This window comes from Kryptolebias marmoratus, linkage group LG3 (genome assembly GCF_001649575.2).
Source record: "Kryptolebias marmoratus isolate JLee-2015 linkage group LG3, ASM164957v2, whole genome shotgun sequence".
In the NCBI taxonomy this organism is placed as follows: domain Eukaryota; kingdom Metazoa; phylum Chordata; class Actinopteri; order Cyprinodontiformes; family Rivulidae; genus Kryptolebias; species Kryptolebias marmoratus.
In genome coordinates, this window is record NC_051432.1 from 20,763,462 (window position 1) to 20,780,824 (window position 17,363).

At 34.9% G+C, this 17,363-nt stretch overlaps 1 protein-coding gene across 2 annotated transcripts in view; it reads right to left on the reverse strand.

Annotated features, from left to right (window-relative positions):
- The window catches only part of tusc3 (tumor suppressor candidate 3), a 193,052-nt gene that overhangs the window by 17,580 nt on the left and 158,109 nt on the right, over window positions 1-17,363 (reverse strand). For both annotated transcript variants that reach the window (XM_037974776.1, XM_017425591.3), the window contains exons 2-6: window positions 14,664-14,833; window positions 11,697-11,814; window positions 9,043-9,183; window positions 6,661-6,801; window positions 6,308-6,397 (exon numbers count right to left, since the gene is read on the reverse strand). In XM_037974776.1, the coding sequence (XP_037830704.1) occupies window positions 6,308-6,397; window positions 6,661-6,801; window positions 9,043-9,183; window positions 11,697-11,814; window positions 14,664-14,806 (633 nt within the window). In that variant the 5' untranslated portion in view covers window positions 14,807-14,833. The remainder of the gene's footprint in view (window positions 1-6,307; window positions 6,398-6,660; window positions 6,802-9,042; window positions 9,184-11,696; window positions 11,815-14,663; window positions 14,834-17,363) is intronic.

Here is a 17,363-nt window from a genome sequence, read left to right on the forward strand (position 1 = left end):
AATCATCAAAATTAAACGAAATAAACATTTGAAATATATGAGTTTGTATGTAATGTATGAATATAATATACAAGTTTCACTTTTTAAATGGAATTACTGAAATCAATCTACTTTTTCATGATATTCTAATTTTATGACCAGCACCTGTATGTGTACAGTGTTTGCCTGGATCCATGTTTCATGTGTTCTGGTTGATAAAGGTGGTTAAGATCAGGCAGCAGTCAGACATAGCGAGGGATAAACGGAAAATCAACAAAACGAAACAACAACAACAAAAAACAGTGATGAGGGTGTAGAAAATAGAATGTTTTATTATACTAAGTAAAACTGTATGAGTTGTAACAAATGGCTTAAAACATTTTTAGATGATTTTTTGATTGACAGCTCATGTAATTTAATCTTGAATTCCTAATAAAACGAGAGCTACAGATCAACAAAGGGTCTTCCTAATCAGGGTACCGAGGGTAATTTATCCAAAACAGAAAAAGAACATTGGGTTGGTTCACAGAACTCTTAATTTGAAAAAAATTTAATTGTCTTCTTCAGGGATTCAGGTGATACTTCAGATCTCATCATCTGCTCCCTGTTTATGCAATTTAGTGTTTACGCACTCCAGGAAGAGTTCAGTTTAATTACTCTGAAGTCAATTATAGCTGTTTAAAACATTTCTTTTTTTTCCCTAAGAATGTCAATCATTAAAATGAGGCAACTTTATTTTCTCAGTAGAATAGTTATAATACTTATTTCATTTTGAAAATAATGAAAAACAAAAGCAAACTCGTGACTAAATGTATTGCTGATTTGATCAAAAGGTTACTTCAATAAATTAGATAAGGAATGAGGGGAAAACTTTCTTTTGGTCTTAATAGTGTTAAAGGTGTTTTAAATGATGGATGATCATCTTGGAGTGACTGATGCAACAACTTATTTCTATAATAAAAAAAACACTATAAAATGTGAATGATGTGTTTATTAGATGGACAGCTATTGCGTATAAAAGACAAAAAAGTGATAAAAGTGAAACCAGCGACCATATTAACACTGAAGTAAACAGTATAAGTAATCCTTATTTGGTTTGACAGTTTAAAAAAAAGTATCTATTCAGTTGCTCAACTGGCTTCGAAATCTATAATAATTTAGCATGTATTGCCATAACTTAGCCTGCACACACCTAATGTCAATATTGCAGCTCAGTTTTTCAAATGATTGATTTATAGTGTGCAATGACTTTTTAAGAGGACTAGAAATGGACAGAGTATTGCTACCTTAACATGAAGCAAGCTCTTTTCCTGAACAAAAACTCTTATGCCTGCCATGTCTAATAAACCTCATTTGTTGCAGTAAAAACATTGCTCCAAAGAAAAAGGAATGATTTGGAACCAATTATGAAACGGAAGTGTTTGTTCTGTGACCTGAAAGCATCATCTTCTTGTCATCTTATCGACAGAGTTAACTTCCTACTTAACCAGCAGAAACTTCAAATGTCACATTTAATCAAACTTTTGTTCTTAAAAAACAAAAGCTAACGCAGATTAATCTTTTTGCAAAAATAAATTTAAAATACACTTGTGGATTTATTTTAGGCCTTCAATGTTTGCTTTTCCAATGGACCAAAGCTGCTGTTCACACAGTAAAGATACAAAATCAGAACATTGATGACGGCGTATCAATGATTGAATAAATATCCTTATGTAACAGATGTTGCTGAATAGCATTAACATTTAATATTTTTGGTACTTATGAACATTTACACACATTTCCAAATTTATACACACTCTTCAGTTGCTGTAACAGCTCTGACTCTGCCCTCATCGTCCCCTATGCCAACTAATGCTGTGGGATAATTTTGCATGTGAAGTAGGAAGTACCACTGTCTGTTCATGATTGGTGCTGGTACAGAAGACAGATCAGCCCATATTCTTTTGCTCCTTGTATCATGTACTGTAAGTCGTTGTTCATAATTGGTCTGGTGCCCCAGTTCTGAGATCCAGTCAGGATTGTTCTTCCGCCTGACTAGTCACAGCAGCTGCTTAGACTTTCTGGCAAATTTTTCTTAATGTGAGCAGCTTAAATTTCTTGGTACTATCACATTTTGAGTCCTTGTACCTGAAGATCGGGCCAGGAATTGAGTTCAATTCTCTCAAATAACTTCAATTAAGAGTCTCTTTTCACTATACTTATTTCTTGCTTTAGGCAAACTTTTGTTGCCTCTCAGCTGTTTTTTTTAAAAAAAAAATTATTGAGTTGTACTCAGTAAGGCAGTTGTGTTGTTCTTTCCTATTTAAATAATTTTGCAAATCATCAGCGTCTCAGAAAACAAAGCTTTTCAGGAACCAAAGTCATAAGTCCACAAGCTCTTTCTGACACTTGGTTATTGATTAGCCAGCCATAAAATTGCAAACGAGTGTGATGAAAAGTGGATATACAAGTTTTTTGCTAACACCAATGGAGTTAAAAAAATATATATATCTGCTGTAGTTGACCCTCTAGATGTTATACAGTTGTTATTTATGAGACCATGATAAACCAAGTTAGGTTGTGCCAATAACATTCAAATAGCTTGAAACATTGTGATGAATGATTAAAATATTTAGAGTAGGAGAAATGTTTTGAAATATTTCTTAAATCTGCTTTATTGGTCAGACGTACTTCTAAAGACAATATGTTAAAGGAAACGAGGGCAAAATTTTGGTTTCTCTCACATTATAGCTTTCTACTTTCTTCTTATTTAACAGATGTTTTTTATTCAAACCAACTAACAAGTGATGAACACATTAGGGGTTCATTAAGGTTTAGTATCATGCAAACAAATATTTAACATGTAAACCGATTATGTTGAAAATCAAATTGGCAACATTTCAAATGAAAAATAGCTACTTTTTTTTCCCCACCTCCCAACTTCACATGTGTAAGCAAAGAACCTTATATACTGTATTTTGTGCTAAATGTCTTCAAATGACAGAAAAATGTCCAAGTGTCCCATAAACTCCTACATAAAATCAGAACAAGAGGCCTGTGAGGGGAAAAAAAAAAGTTATGATTGTCACACTGATGTGTGCTGGTACATAGGGATTCAGATATAGATTTTATATATAATGTTATGTCACTTGAAGTTATGTGGTTTTTTTTTCATTTAGAATGTGGTCTAGTTCAAACAGGTAACAATGATATTACATTTTTGTTAATAGATGCATTTCAATGCATAGATTTTATTAACTTCAATTTTTTTTTATCACCCATATTTTTATTACTTGGGTTGTTTTCCTTTCTCCTCCTACATCAATCCACATTCTTTGATTGTGTGAAGCTTTATGTTGTTGTTTTGGTTTGTTTTGTTTTTCTGTGTACATGATAATGAGTTTCTCATAATCTCAATATGCATTATAATTTGTTATCAATGTTTTATAGTCCAAGTCTGTTGGCTTGACTTTGATTTATACATGTGGCTGTCAAATTTGTATATGGCTTCGTTAAAAGCACGACTCTACATGTCTCATTTTGTGAGTGTCTCAGCAAAAATGAACAAGGAAACATTTTCTTGGCTACACAGTGATATGCACAGTGGTTTCATCTGCTTTGTTGTGCCATTTGTCAGTTGACAAATCCTTTCAATATAGTCTACCTGGCTTCGCTCACTCATCATTTTAAAGGAATTACACTGTCTGGGAAGACGAGGGGATTAGAGGAGGAGGTGAGAGGAAGCTACACGGAAAAGAAAAAGTAAAAAAAAAAACGAACGAAAAACAGGAAGGATAAGATAACATCTGCCTGGCTAAAGTCATTCACTGTCAGAAAAGAGAAAGAACAACAGAAAAGCAATCTAATGTTGATAGGCTGCGACTATTTTGGTTGAGTAACTCAAGAATAGTAGGAATCCGTAGGCAGGTGAAAGAATGTACTGTATGTCACTGTATGCTGTGTCAACAAGGAAGCAGCAGTTAAAAAGCAATAAGGCAATAAAATAAGGCTTGGATAAGGTCTCCAGATGGAAGAGCTTTGCATATTCTTTTCTGATCTTGTTTAATTGAAGATCTGTACAATCTAATCTTCAGTAAATCACTTGTAAAATGTGATGTACTGTATCGCACTGAGATGCTTTATCGTTCTAAGAACCTCAATATGGTACAGACTTAAGAATAAAAAGTTTTTTTTCTTTACAAAAATTAATCAGAGTTAAAATCAAGGGAATGCAAACAACACCAGGAAAAGTAATGAATTCCTGAAATGCTTAGCGGGCAGGCCTCATTGTAGAGCCACAACTTTAATAACACTAACACACAGAGGCAGCTGTAATAAAAGCCCTTTTCATATTATGGTCTTGTGATAAGATTTCAGACAAGCCCCTCTTTAGGACACCGCTGGTTATTCACAGATAAACATCAACTTACACAACGATGAACCTGCGAGTGATCCCACAACTGTTGGTTAGAGTGGAGGACTGCAGGTGCTACCCCCACTTCACACCTATTTGCCAACTCTCAGCTCTGTGACTACTTCCCTTGCCGGCTCAGAGGTATAACATCAGTGAAAAGGCTTCAAACCTCACACCACCTCTGTCCTTATGTAAATCCCATCAAGATGCAAGGAAGGCTTTGGAGCCCTGGCTTGAAAGTGTTTTGTTAGAACCCAGTTATTATAAATTGTTTTTTTCATTTTTATTTGTTTGAATAAATAGGCACCTAAAGTCTGCATCACTAAAGTGTGCAAAAAAAAAAAAAAAAACAAACAAAATAAACTGTATAGCTTCTAGAAATGAATCCCTTCACATTATATTTGGTTGCTTAATTACAGTCACACATTTATTTATCCAATACTGATGTTATCCAAATCAAATCTTAGGCTATAGACAACTTTCTGTAAATGTAATCTGTTTTATGAGTTCTTTGTCTTCTTTTGTAATCCTAGACCGTCTCATCATTTTTGCTGCAATTACCTGGCATAATTTGGTTTGTGCATGCTTGGTAATAAATCTTGCGCAACCTGCTCAACCAGTGCATTTGACTAACATGCCTATGGCTATAGCTTCTTAAACTACTGAATTAATTTATGTCTATATATAAAAAGCTGCTTTAACACTTGATTAAGTCTGAGCTTTAATGCTGCCATCATCACTCGCCTCAGTTTATAAAAGGCAAGAACAAAAGATTGAAAAAAGACACAGACAGGATGAAGTGTTTCAGATTAGCTGAAATCCACTTCATTCTTTCAACTACTGTACAATGTCAAACTGCAAAAGAGCGACTGAGGGGAAAAAACGGAAAAATGGTGAACTGATAAAGAGACAGTGAGGAAACAAATAAATTTAAAGCAGAAACGACATTCATCATACACAGAAGAATGCATCAGAATATGGGAGTTGGTAAAATGTTTCACCCAGAATATTGTCCTGTGACTTGTATCTGTAAAACATTATACCCGACCACAAAACACCTCTTATCTGTATTTGCGAGAATGAATTTGTAATTTAGGAAAACTATAAGAATTACAACAATTTTGATTTACATGGTTTAGTCTAAGCAAGACAGACACAAGTTCAGAAGAAAATAACAAAAAAGCAAGGACTGGCTGGACAAAAAAACAACGGACAGACAAACAGAAAAGTCAGCAGTGTCGGATAAGTATGCATGTTTTCACACAGAACAAGAATGAACAAAATGAAGAAAGAAGTGAGAGTATGTGAGTTCTTAATTTGTTCCCCTCAACTTTATGGTAGTAAGTGTACAAGTGTGCATTTCTCTCTGTTGGTGTTTGATGTTTTGAGGGTTTTTTTCAGTCTCTGCATGAAGTGGGTTTAGTTTAACTGTATAAACCTTCCTCTACAAGCTCACTTGTGTATTAGTATACCATCATAGTTTGAGTACATGTGTCTGCAAAGGTGTAGAAGTCACTTCTTAGACAGACAAAGCAACAGACACAACATGTTTTCAAGGGCACTTTTTCTGTCTCATCTTTGTTCATTCTTTTTGTCTTTTTTCATCACCTTCTCTCTTCGTAGCATCATTTTTTTTTTTTCGTTTTCACCACATTTTCATTTTAATTTCACACATGAGTGAACAAACTTAAATGATGACCAGCAAAGTCGTATCTGTGTGTGTATGTGTGTGTGAGTGTTTGCACACATATTGGTAACAAGTGGCATTTGTCCAATAAAACACAGAAGAGAGTAGGGAAGAGAGAAGAAAGAATGACAGAGGAAAAAAAAAAAGGCAGACATTAAAGTAAAAGAAGAATCAAGAGATGGGAGCACTGAAGAAAAGACAGGAATAAAGAGAAAAAAAGGACAGTGACAACATATTAACCATCATACCACTTGTCCATTCTGAGGGTTTTTGTGGGCGTAGGGGGGGCCTCGGATGTGATTCCACATCTGTCCAGAAGTCATTGCAAAAACCACACACTATAACAGAGAGATGGACAAGGGACACACAGAAACAAAAGTTAATGGAGCATTTTAAGTGTGGCAATATTATAAAAACTTCAGCTGAGTTACAGTGTAAAATGTGTCCATTTCAAAAAACAAACAACTGGCACGGATTGTTTTGTCTAATTATTTTTTTTTTTTGAGCAAATAATTAACTTCCCACAAAAGAATTAAATGGTTTAAACAGAAAGCTAGTTTGTGTGTAAATAAATATTTAGGCATGTGTGTATATGTCATACCAAAGCAGCCATTGCCCATCCAGTCTTGTTATAAATGAATTCCAAGTTGTTTCTCCTCAGATACAGCAGCCCTCCAACCAGAGACACCAACAGAGCCAAAGCAATGGTGCCTGAATAATTTGGAGGTCGGAAGACACGAATCTGAGATGGAAAAATAAGGTTCACAAGTTAGTATAATTAACAACAATTTAACACATATTAATAAATGTATATATATGATAAAGAAAGAGATTTTGAGCAATATCACTATTTGCTTCCTTAAAACAGTTAAGACAAAGACAGCAAATAGATTAAAAGGTATATTTTTTTGTTTGCATTCACAATAATAAAAAAAAAAAACAATGCAGAATATTAAAAAATTAAATCCTACAAGAAAAAGAAAATCATTTTGCTCTCTAAACTACAGAAGTTGTTGTCTTTAGGCATGAGCCAATATATGGCAAATTATACAGAGAAATATCACATTGCCTGTGCTTTAGAGCATTTAGTTGCTATCAACTCAAAAACTCCTAACATAATCCCACCCCTTTGGTTTGGATGTCCTTGGTGTGAGAATATACATTCGTGAGCAGATCAGTTTTGCACAGAAAAGTGTGTCACACTACCACCTAGACTAAAATTATTCAGCCTCCTCATGTTCATCTTCACTCAAGTTCTACTTTAAATTACTCTGCATCTGCAATACCTCAGAATTGGGAAGTCAGAACTCTTGCTCTTGGTTTTTGCTTTTCTTAAGAGCAGAAGCTGGAAGGTTTACAAGTGACTTCAGAAAGAAATTAATTACCGCCAAGTGTTTTGTTATTCATTAGAGTTCTAAACAAGTCCATCTAACTTCTTCCTTTAGAATTAATTACCAGTCAAAATTTTGAAAGTCTAATTTCCAATTTAAATGTGCTGTCAGCAAATTTTTGAGATGTTCCCATCACAAAGCAAATAACAAAACATTGTTAGTCATTTACTGTTTTTAATTAATATGATAAAGTTGCACTGAACTGTCTGAAAATTAGCACTTCACATTAGTGCGTTCAGACTATGTTTGGACATGGCTGACAGGTTCAAGAACAATAGACTGCAGATGAACAAAGCTGGCACTTGACCTTTAAGTTGTTAACAGCCTATTGTGAGAGGCTCTAAGAAAAAAAAACACCTGAAATGCCTAAAAGCACATATAGAATCATTTCCATAAACTTAAAACCTTATGACTGCATGTTGTTAGTAAGACTGACTCAACCTAATAAAATCTGACCTTCAAACATAGGCTCAGATGATGTGATATATCACGTTTTAATAGGTTACCATTCTACTTGTTTGGTAAAATTAAAAAATGATGGCTTGAAAGTTAATTAAATGCCTGCCCATACCCTTTTTAGACTTAAAATCAGATGAAGGTCCAAACAAATATGCATTAAGTTTTTATTTTATTACCATAACTCCAGCTGTTAAGATTACTATTATTCCAACTCTCTAGAAGACTATTAGCAGTTAACATAATGTGAAGTGGAGCAGGAAGGGATGACAGAGGATTGGTAATCTCACTTCGTAGTATAACACCCCCACCCCACCCAATTTCTAAATTTGTTGGCTTTAGCCCTAAGCAGAGCTGACCTCTAGGGCCACAAAAGATTTATAGATTAATACTCTAGTCACCTGTTAATAAAGTTTGATGTAAAAATGAAGGCGTTAACCTTTAAGGGTTTCAGTTGGAGAATGAAACTTTGACAGAAACTAAACAATAATAAACAACCACCACTAGGCAATGATGACTTTTGGCTGTAGTGTGAAAACATAAACCCATCCTAGGATTTAAGGAACATGTTTTATTTTAGGACTAAACGTATGATTATGTTATCAAAAGAACAATTTGTGTGATCAGTGAAAATAAAGAACTATTCAAAATCATTTTTCTTTTGATCAGTCAAAAAGCCAACAAAGCAGCGTGATTCACTTTTAGTTTACCTACTGTATGCTCTGTTTAAGTTAAAACATCATTAATTTAGTGCCCAAATATTTATGATTTCAGTACAAATGCAAATGAAAGAAGTATATATGTACCTAAAAAAGTTTAACTTCCTAGTACAGCTTTAAAAAAACATTGAACACCACTGTGAATTTCAAAACATGATCCAACTGATGTGCTCAGTTATTAAAAAAAAAAAAAAAAAACTATGCTTATCCAATGGCAACCATATAAAAACTAAAAGCTACAATGTAAACTTGCACAGTTAAGTGGTCGTAAAAATAGACAAAATGAATTTTCAGTTATTTAAACAGTCCTGAAGTCATTTATTGAGTCTTTCAACATATTTTTAGCTGCATTTCATTTACACTTCCTGATAATGTGCACATGTAAACATGAGTACAAGTAGTTTGTTTATGGAGTACCTGAACATCTGTGCGATCAGCGATCCACTTGGCCAGCTGCTCAGAAGCAAACCCAATTCTCTGCAGGTCAAATGTATCAGCCCTTTTAGGCTTTCCCTTTGCCGGGAAATGCATAAAAGTTGGAGCACTATTCATGTTCAGCTGAAAGACAAAGACAATAAATAGATTATGTTAATTATCTAAAGCCTCACAGACCAAAAAATTTTATCAATAATCTGGACTCAAAGGCAAGTATTCAACGGTTTCAGGTAGTAAGAAGTAATCACAGTGAAACTACTCCTTCATGACTGTAATTCATGGTTGAATAGATGATTTTTAATGTTTATTTGATGGTTTGCTTTTACATTTTCAATAAGTGGTTGTTTCAACAAAACAGATTGGACTTTTAACCACCTTTAACAGCAGTGAATTACAATCCTGTTCTTGTTCCTTCCCTAACCTTAACTTTTGTCATGACACACAATAGACAAATGTTTTAAACATAAATGAACATCACTTATGAGAAATACAGATAAGTAAAAGTATTAAATGATGTGCCAGAAGGAACCCATTTCCAACAAACATCTTTGTGAGTGAGTGATCACTGAAGATAAAACCCCCTAAATGTTGCTGGCAGCTTCAGTGAAGATATCTTTTCCAGCCTGCAAACATCAGAGAGGAATGCCATAAATGCTCCCTCTGATTCTATATCAGCAGCAGTTTGCAGGTGTTTCATAACAATAAAGTGCTGCTGTCAGCAGAAAAAAAAAAGCATTTGAGCTTTGGTATTTTCTTCATGCTGAGAATAAAAAAGGAGGCTGTCAAAATGCTGTCCACAACACTCAGCCACACCTTCCACATATTACCCATTTTCACCGCAGTAGCCTTGGACTGTCTCTATCATCTCATGGTCAAGCTTTACTATAGCTTACAAAATTTCTTAACAACAAGGTTTACTGGAGTAATAGTTGTTACCACAATACTGAAAGTCAGTCATCCATGTTTATTTGTCACTGAGTCAGGGAGACTTGCAGTGCAGCACAAGATGTGGTGGTCAAGTAGGCAATTAAATAAATAAGTAGAGAAAGTGGAAAATGTAACAACAAAGTAGAAAAGGCTAATTAATCAATAATGATATTCTACTATAATTATAAAATACACAGGCAGACCTTTGCAGAACATGGTGGTAGATGCCAGATTGGAAAGCAGTGTGACTGCAGCTGATGGGAACTTCATGTTTATTACTGTGGATTCTCTGCCTATGAATGTATACTGCAGCACAAATTGTTCCTCACAGGTCCAGAAGCAAGTCAGCAGATTGAGTTGCCAAAATTTTCTACTAAATTACAGAGATACTGATGTAATGTGGTACTTTCAATCTCAGAGAATACAGTTTCTTGAAAAAAGTAGCTGAGGCTGAATGACAAGTATATTTGATCAAAACATGAATGAATGGTAAAAAAAGGAATTTCATAAGTTAAAAACCTGCTTCTTCTAAATAGGAATGCCCCTTTTTCAGGAGAAAGCAATCCATATAACAAGTGAACAGATACATGTTTACCAGGCACAATGTTTGACAAATAAGTATTAACCCAAAGAAGAAAACACCACTTATGCATGACAGACCAATGTGCATGTAAACAGATTTGATTTGAACTGTAGCTAAAACTATTTGTCAAGCATAACTGTTGTTTACATAAGGAAAAAAAATCCCTTTAGAAAAATAAAGCTATCAAACTGAAGCCAGTGTACTGGAAGTAAATAAATAAATACATGAAAAAGAAACAAGAACTAGCAAAACAACAAATACAAAATAATGATGTGAGCATAATTACTCTGTATGTAAATGAAGGTTAAATAAGGCATAAGGTTGTTTGATGGACAACAGAAATGTTTGCAGAGGAATAAAAAAAGTATAGTTTAAAAATACTTTTGACTTTTTAAGGTTGAGGTGTTAATAATTAAAAATCAAAACTTGAAGTACTATCTCACTGGGCTGCAAGTGAAAGAGACTCTAAACTGAAAGGAAAATAATAAAAAAATAAATATAAAAAAATCAGCAAATTTTCAGTTGCCGTCTCACTGAATTCTAAATCTTTGCAACCGAGGAATGATCAACAAGCCACACGGTCATGCTTTGCAAAGCCAACTATTAAAGATCATGGCCTATTTTTGTCTGCACATCGAGGTTGTGCACATTTTTTTGTTGCCCACCTACACCCACACCGTACCTGCCTTGGCTTGGTTTGTACCCAACTTGGCAGCTGCCTCCACATAGGAAGATTTGAACATTTTTTATTTTTTAAATAATTCTTTTTTATTTTGGTGGGTAGATCTAGCCATTCAGGGGTGTAGCCTTGAATGATTTATGTCATAAGAAGACCTCCTGTTCAGTTGCCAAAATACAGCTCTAGCCCTCTTGAATTACAGAAACCGAACAAAGAAAAGGTTAGAGACACTCGCAAAAATGCTACAACTATTATGAGTAAAAATTTGTTGCACACATTATTTTTGGCATGTTTAAACTGCGAGCTACAAGACGTCAAACTTCTGTAATTTATGCACCCACAGAAATGTCTATATACATGTTATGGAGGTGTCTTTGTGAATGTCGTTCACAAACTAGTCATCAACAGTCCCAACCGAGTGAGATACTACCTTTAGACACCGCTTACCTGTTGAAAGACATCAGCTCCCTCATCGTAGTCCACAACCGTGAAGAAGAGCTTGTTTGAAAATGCAGATGAGTAACGCCAGGAGTTTGCCAGGACCTGGTATTCCTCATTCGCCTGTCTATAAAAACAGCAACAGGAGAGAAATAAAATAAAGGAAAAAAAATTATATTAATTTGTAGTAATGACTTAATTACATCTAAGTGTTTTTTTCAGTCACTCTGAGATAATTGTAATGATTGAAGCACCTCAGGCATTTTAATGACGACTGAAAAAAATAAGCCAACTTAAATTCATTTTAGAAGTTTTATTAGTTAAGAAGATGAATGAATTCCTGTTGAAAAAAATGCCCTTTACCTGTTTTGTCAGAGTTATTTTCAAAAGAATTATAAATGCAACATGTTTTCCTAAATGACTCATACTGTATTTTGCTTTTTGCAGAAGGATTTGACAAAATATGGATCATTTTCTAAGCCATCAGCTCTCCAAAATGTATGATCTGAAACTGTGATAGAAAATTGTTGGACATGACATACCAAAAAATTAGGTTTGCAGCTAACACAAATCCATTTTGGAAAAAGCAACTACTGCAACAAGAAGACAATATTGTTGTAGAAACCACTACTGTTGCACCCCAATGAAAAGAAATAGCGCTTTGTTTACACTGTCCTCAATTATTTCCACTCTGCCTTTGACAATGTTTGTGCAAATACAGTTTTACTTTTTTGTTTGAAAGGTTTTCAACATACTCCCCTGCTGTATGTTTGGCAGAAAAGACCATTTGGGCATACACACTGCACAAAGAAAGAAGTGAATGCAGTCAATTATAACAAGACAGAACCACAACTAGACTAATCAGACCAGATAAATGAGGTGGAGAGTGATACATTAAATAAATGAGAATTGGTCCGGTGAAAAATACTGTGCAGAAAATAAATGAGATACGGGGTCAGTAAATGGAAAGGTAAATGACAGAAGATGAGGGGAGTGAAAAGGGGAAATTGTCTAATATATTTTGGTAAAGTATTAACCTTACCCTGAATTTTAATCACATGTAGAGGTAAAAGATGTGCCTCTTTTTAATTTTTTAGAACCACATTTTTTATTTAACTATTTCCCCCCCCATCAAAATTCACCTACTGTGGGTGGAAAATGCTGGGAACTCCTCCCTCTAAATATTTGACTCCAGCTCTTCCCTTTAGAACTGTGTCTAAAGTTAGCTGCCTTTTGTGATGGCTATACTGAGTGGGAAATCATCTGTCAGGATGTGTCAGAAGTGGTGGTGTTTCATTGTTATATTTGCTGCTAATGTTAGAGTAGTCACTTTGAAGTGTCTATCATTAAAAAAAGAAAAGAAAAAAAACGAAGGAGAGATTTGGGCTACAAGAGTCATAGATTTTATATAACACTGCTAAGATTTATCTAAGATCTTTTGTACTGCACTAACAGTGTGTAATATGGTGTCCTATGTTTGTTTTGTTTTTTTAGCAAAAGAAACAAGTTATACTGTTTCCTGTTGAGGAAAAAATAAAGATTTAAAAACAAAAAGTAGAAAATTGTTTATGTTATAGGCATGTATAACAACATTTAAGTCTGTTCCACCTTCCTGGATGCTAAGTAGTGCTGACATATGCTTATGAATCATAAGATTCATGATGAATAACTTATATAATCAAGTCAGTGATGAAACAGAAGAGTGGATGATTAGATAAAGAAGTCAGGTAAAAACAGACAAGGACAGAGCTGATTTTATCAGCTAGTCACTTTGGTAACCCTGACCTGGTCAAGTATGAGGTTTATACTAAACAGCACAAGGTGTATCCAACGTTTACTTTATAATGAGAAAACAATCATGGATGACTGCATCTCTATGATGAATGTGCATTAAGCAGTTTGAAAATGTACAGTGTTTTTTTTCTGACCGTCAGCAACTACGAAGTCTTGTTCTGACTTGTGGTCATATGCAGATCCCTTCTGCAGCTACAAAACCCATAAACACAAACAGGTTCAGAAACAAATTGCAGCGACCACTGCATCCAATGTAAAGCAGCTTAAAGGTTTTATAATAAAAATGGCTGAACCAAAATGACTTTCAGAACATTGGACAGCTCCGGTCAACGCTTAACTTCAGAACTTTGTGCAGGGATTTTACATGGAGCTGTCCCTTGTGCTGAAATTAAAAATTTCCCTCTATTTGGAAAACTGAAACAGTTTGATTCAGAAAAAAGCAAAACAACTCTTATTTAGAATCAAAGGCCTTTCTGTGAGGAGTTTCCTTTTTGCCTGCATAATATTTTTTGCACAGCCTAAATACATGTACAGGATGTCAGTGATCCTTAAGTATGAGTGAATGTGCACTGATGTGTCTCTTTAGGCTAGTCCTGTGATCGAGAAACCAACTGTACAGATCCAACAGGATAAAGTAGGTACAGGAAAAAGATGCGAATATGAAGCAAATAAAAATGAATTCAGCCTACAAGTACTACATCTATTATGTTAAGATTTTTTAGTTTGGTGTTCTCAAAGCTTAAAGGGTTTGTGTAAGTAAGTGGGTAAGTAGGTCTTGATGGCCTTATTCTGTGGAATTTATTCATTCCCTTTCGGCTGTATGACTAGTTGGAGTCTCTTTGATCAAAATGTCAATGTGACCCACAGGTTATTATTATATAAGGACATTTTCTGTGATTCCCATGGTGTGCATGTCTAAATATGTACCTATTTTTTTATGCAAAGGAGAATACGTAAAACAGCAGCAGACTTCTAGGACATCTGTGTTTCTGAGTGTGTTAGATTTGAAACCTTAAATGGTTTTTGACTGCAGGTAAAATTATGTGCCCTGAAAACAAACAAACAAAAAAATGCAAACGGACATTACATAGTTGATAATAAAAATAAAGGCAAATCTATTGTGGTTAAAATAGTGTCTATGCCAGTTGTAAGAGTAGTGGATTTAAGCTTGTTAGTGCATACCTGCAAACAGAACACTGCCGCTGAGGCTGCAGAGCAGTGAACATTACGATGACAGAGTAGTTCCTGGGTGGGGCCTTGACAAAGCGACGGAACTTGTCCCCGTTCATCCGGATGACAGAACGTCGAGAGGACCATTCCATCATTTGTTCCACCTTCTCTGACAGCAGGTTCTGAACACACAAAGAGAAAGACAAATAGGACAAGGCAATAATTAAGATTTTCATGAATAAGCAGTTTGGTCATTCCCATGTTTCCACAAATTACAGGAAACAATAGATCTTCTTAAAATTATAGGAAGGAAAAAAACAATGTCAGAAATACTCTTGCCATGAATAAATAATTACATTTTTCAGATATGATCCTTTTTCTTACATGGAACATTTATACTACCTAGAAAATGAAGATAACAACTCATATATACAGTTATTAGCAGTGAAGTTATGACTTATTTTTTTTAATGCAGTGCAGACATGACCGATTCTGAATTGATCAAAAACAATTGTCAAAAACGGATTATTATTTAATGTTGATTATGTTCAGTAATGCCCCGCAAAAAGCCAGAACTCTGAAGTGCAAAATGAAGCACCCAGAAAATTTATGGCGTGCACACAACAGAGATGGAACAAATAAGCAATACCTTCTGTACTAAAAGCCAAGATTTGGAAGTACTTCAGCTTTTATGGCGTTAAAGAGAAAAAATGATGTTCACAAGAGCCTTGCCATATGCAAGTTATGTACATGTTTTCACCTGGGGGAGGAGAAACATCGCTGCCACTGCTTAAGGTAGTATCTCACTGGGTTGTGACAGTTGGCCTCTAGCTGGCAAACAGCATTGACGAGGGAGTCTCTAGAATGTATCAAACGTTTGCAGTATGGTATGATGTGGGTGGAGGTGGGCAGCAAAATCTTGTGTACAGCTTAGAATATCTTGTGTACTCCTTAGAATACAGATTTTTAAGCTGTAAACACAAAAATAGACTGGTGTTTTTTAAAAACTGGCTATGCATAATGCAGCCGCAAAGCTCGCTGGTCACAAACACTCAGAATTCAGTGAGACTGCAACTAAAAACTTGCCTATTTTCTCACAATTTTGAGTCGCCAACTTCTCTCCAACAGACGCAGCCCAGTGAGATGGTACCTCATGTTGCACCCTTTGGAGCCACAATAGAACATGATTGTTCAATGTTAAATACTCTATGTCATGTAATTACTGAACTCAGCATTTTTACTCCTTTTGTTTATTCAGTTCCCATAACTGTATTTGAAGAAAAACAGTTTTTTTACTCCAGTTTAAAGCAAAAAATAATTTGTTTCTTTTAGGTCTAAGAGATTCAATGCCCAGGATTTTGTTTGAAGTGTGATTATAGATGCATTGAGATGCATCAATATTTGTTTTATAATCATGTAGCAGCCCTTTGAAGTGGAATTTCATCGAATTGTGAGCTGCCTAGATTCCCTCCCATAACAATTATGTTTTAGGAACTTATTCAAGATAAGACTTGCCAAAAACCTGGGGAGTAGGAGTTCAGGATTGTTGCTGTATGAGAGTTAGTAAAACTATAACTGAACTGATTTGCCTATTCATCAGATCTTAGTAACTGATACAAAAAGAAAAAATAATAAAAACCTCAAATATAAACCTATTTATTAGGTTAAAGAAAAAAAGAGACTATATTTGGCCTTCTATAGGTTTTGTATAAACACAAAGTTTTATTTCCAACTCGTTCTTGTGTATGAATTTTATTGATGCTGAAGAAATCCATCCTGGCTTACAAAAGATATATCAACATTAGCTTTAGAACACAACTCAGCCGATCATTAACATACAGCATTTTGCAAATGACTCTTCAAGATAAAATGCCTAAAGTAGAAAAGACTAGCAGTTCTGTGTTGCCTCAGTGTCCTTGTGTGTCTACTGAGTGCATCAATAAATCGTAGATTTTGCCAGCACCATTTTCCCAAGACTTCAGCTTTGAGCTGATGTATGATGAAATAGTCAGATCGGTGATGAAGCACTTGTTTTTCCAACCACTGCTGATCAAAATGTACCTCAGAAAATAATCTGAGAGATTCTTCAGTTTAAAACAAAATCTAGACAAAGTCTTTGAACCTAATAGTGCTACATCTAAGCTGTTTGTCATGCATTTTTTATTAAAGACTACTGTCTGACAAGCTGTTTATCATTAAAAGTGTTTTCCGACTTGAGACATGAGCGTAAAAACTTACACAACATGCTTCCCATTTCTCCTCTCAGCTGCGATCAGCTAAAAGGAAAACTGCTTTTCTCAATCAAGAAGAGATGCATTAAAAAATCTGTTTATAACAGAAAGGCATGTTTTTTTTAGGGTTATGCTCTATCACATCTCTTTAAAAACACATGCATGAGGGTGAATTTGAAACTTTAACACAATAACTTTTGGTCTGACTGTCCATCCTTGTTTCTGCTCAAAAGTTTGGATCAAGTAGACAGTAGTTAAATAATTTAGTACTGCGGCTCTCTTCGACTGCTAATCGAATACTATGTTACTCTCTTTTACACACATCAACAACAACTAGGAGTTGGCTGCAGAACTGTACACGAAATCTCCCCAGTAAATTGCCTGGGGACAAAATCAACAGACACAAACTTGAACTAAAAGGTGAACGAGGGTAGGGAAGAGGAGGTGAGGCAGAAAAGAAAAAGAGAAACTGTTGTATGAT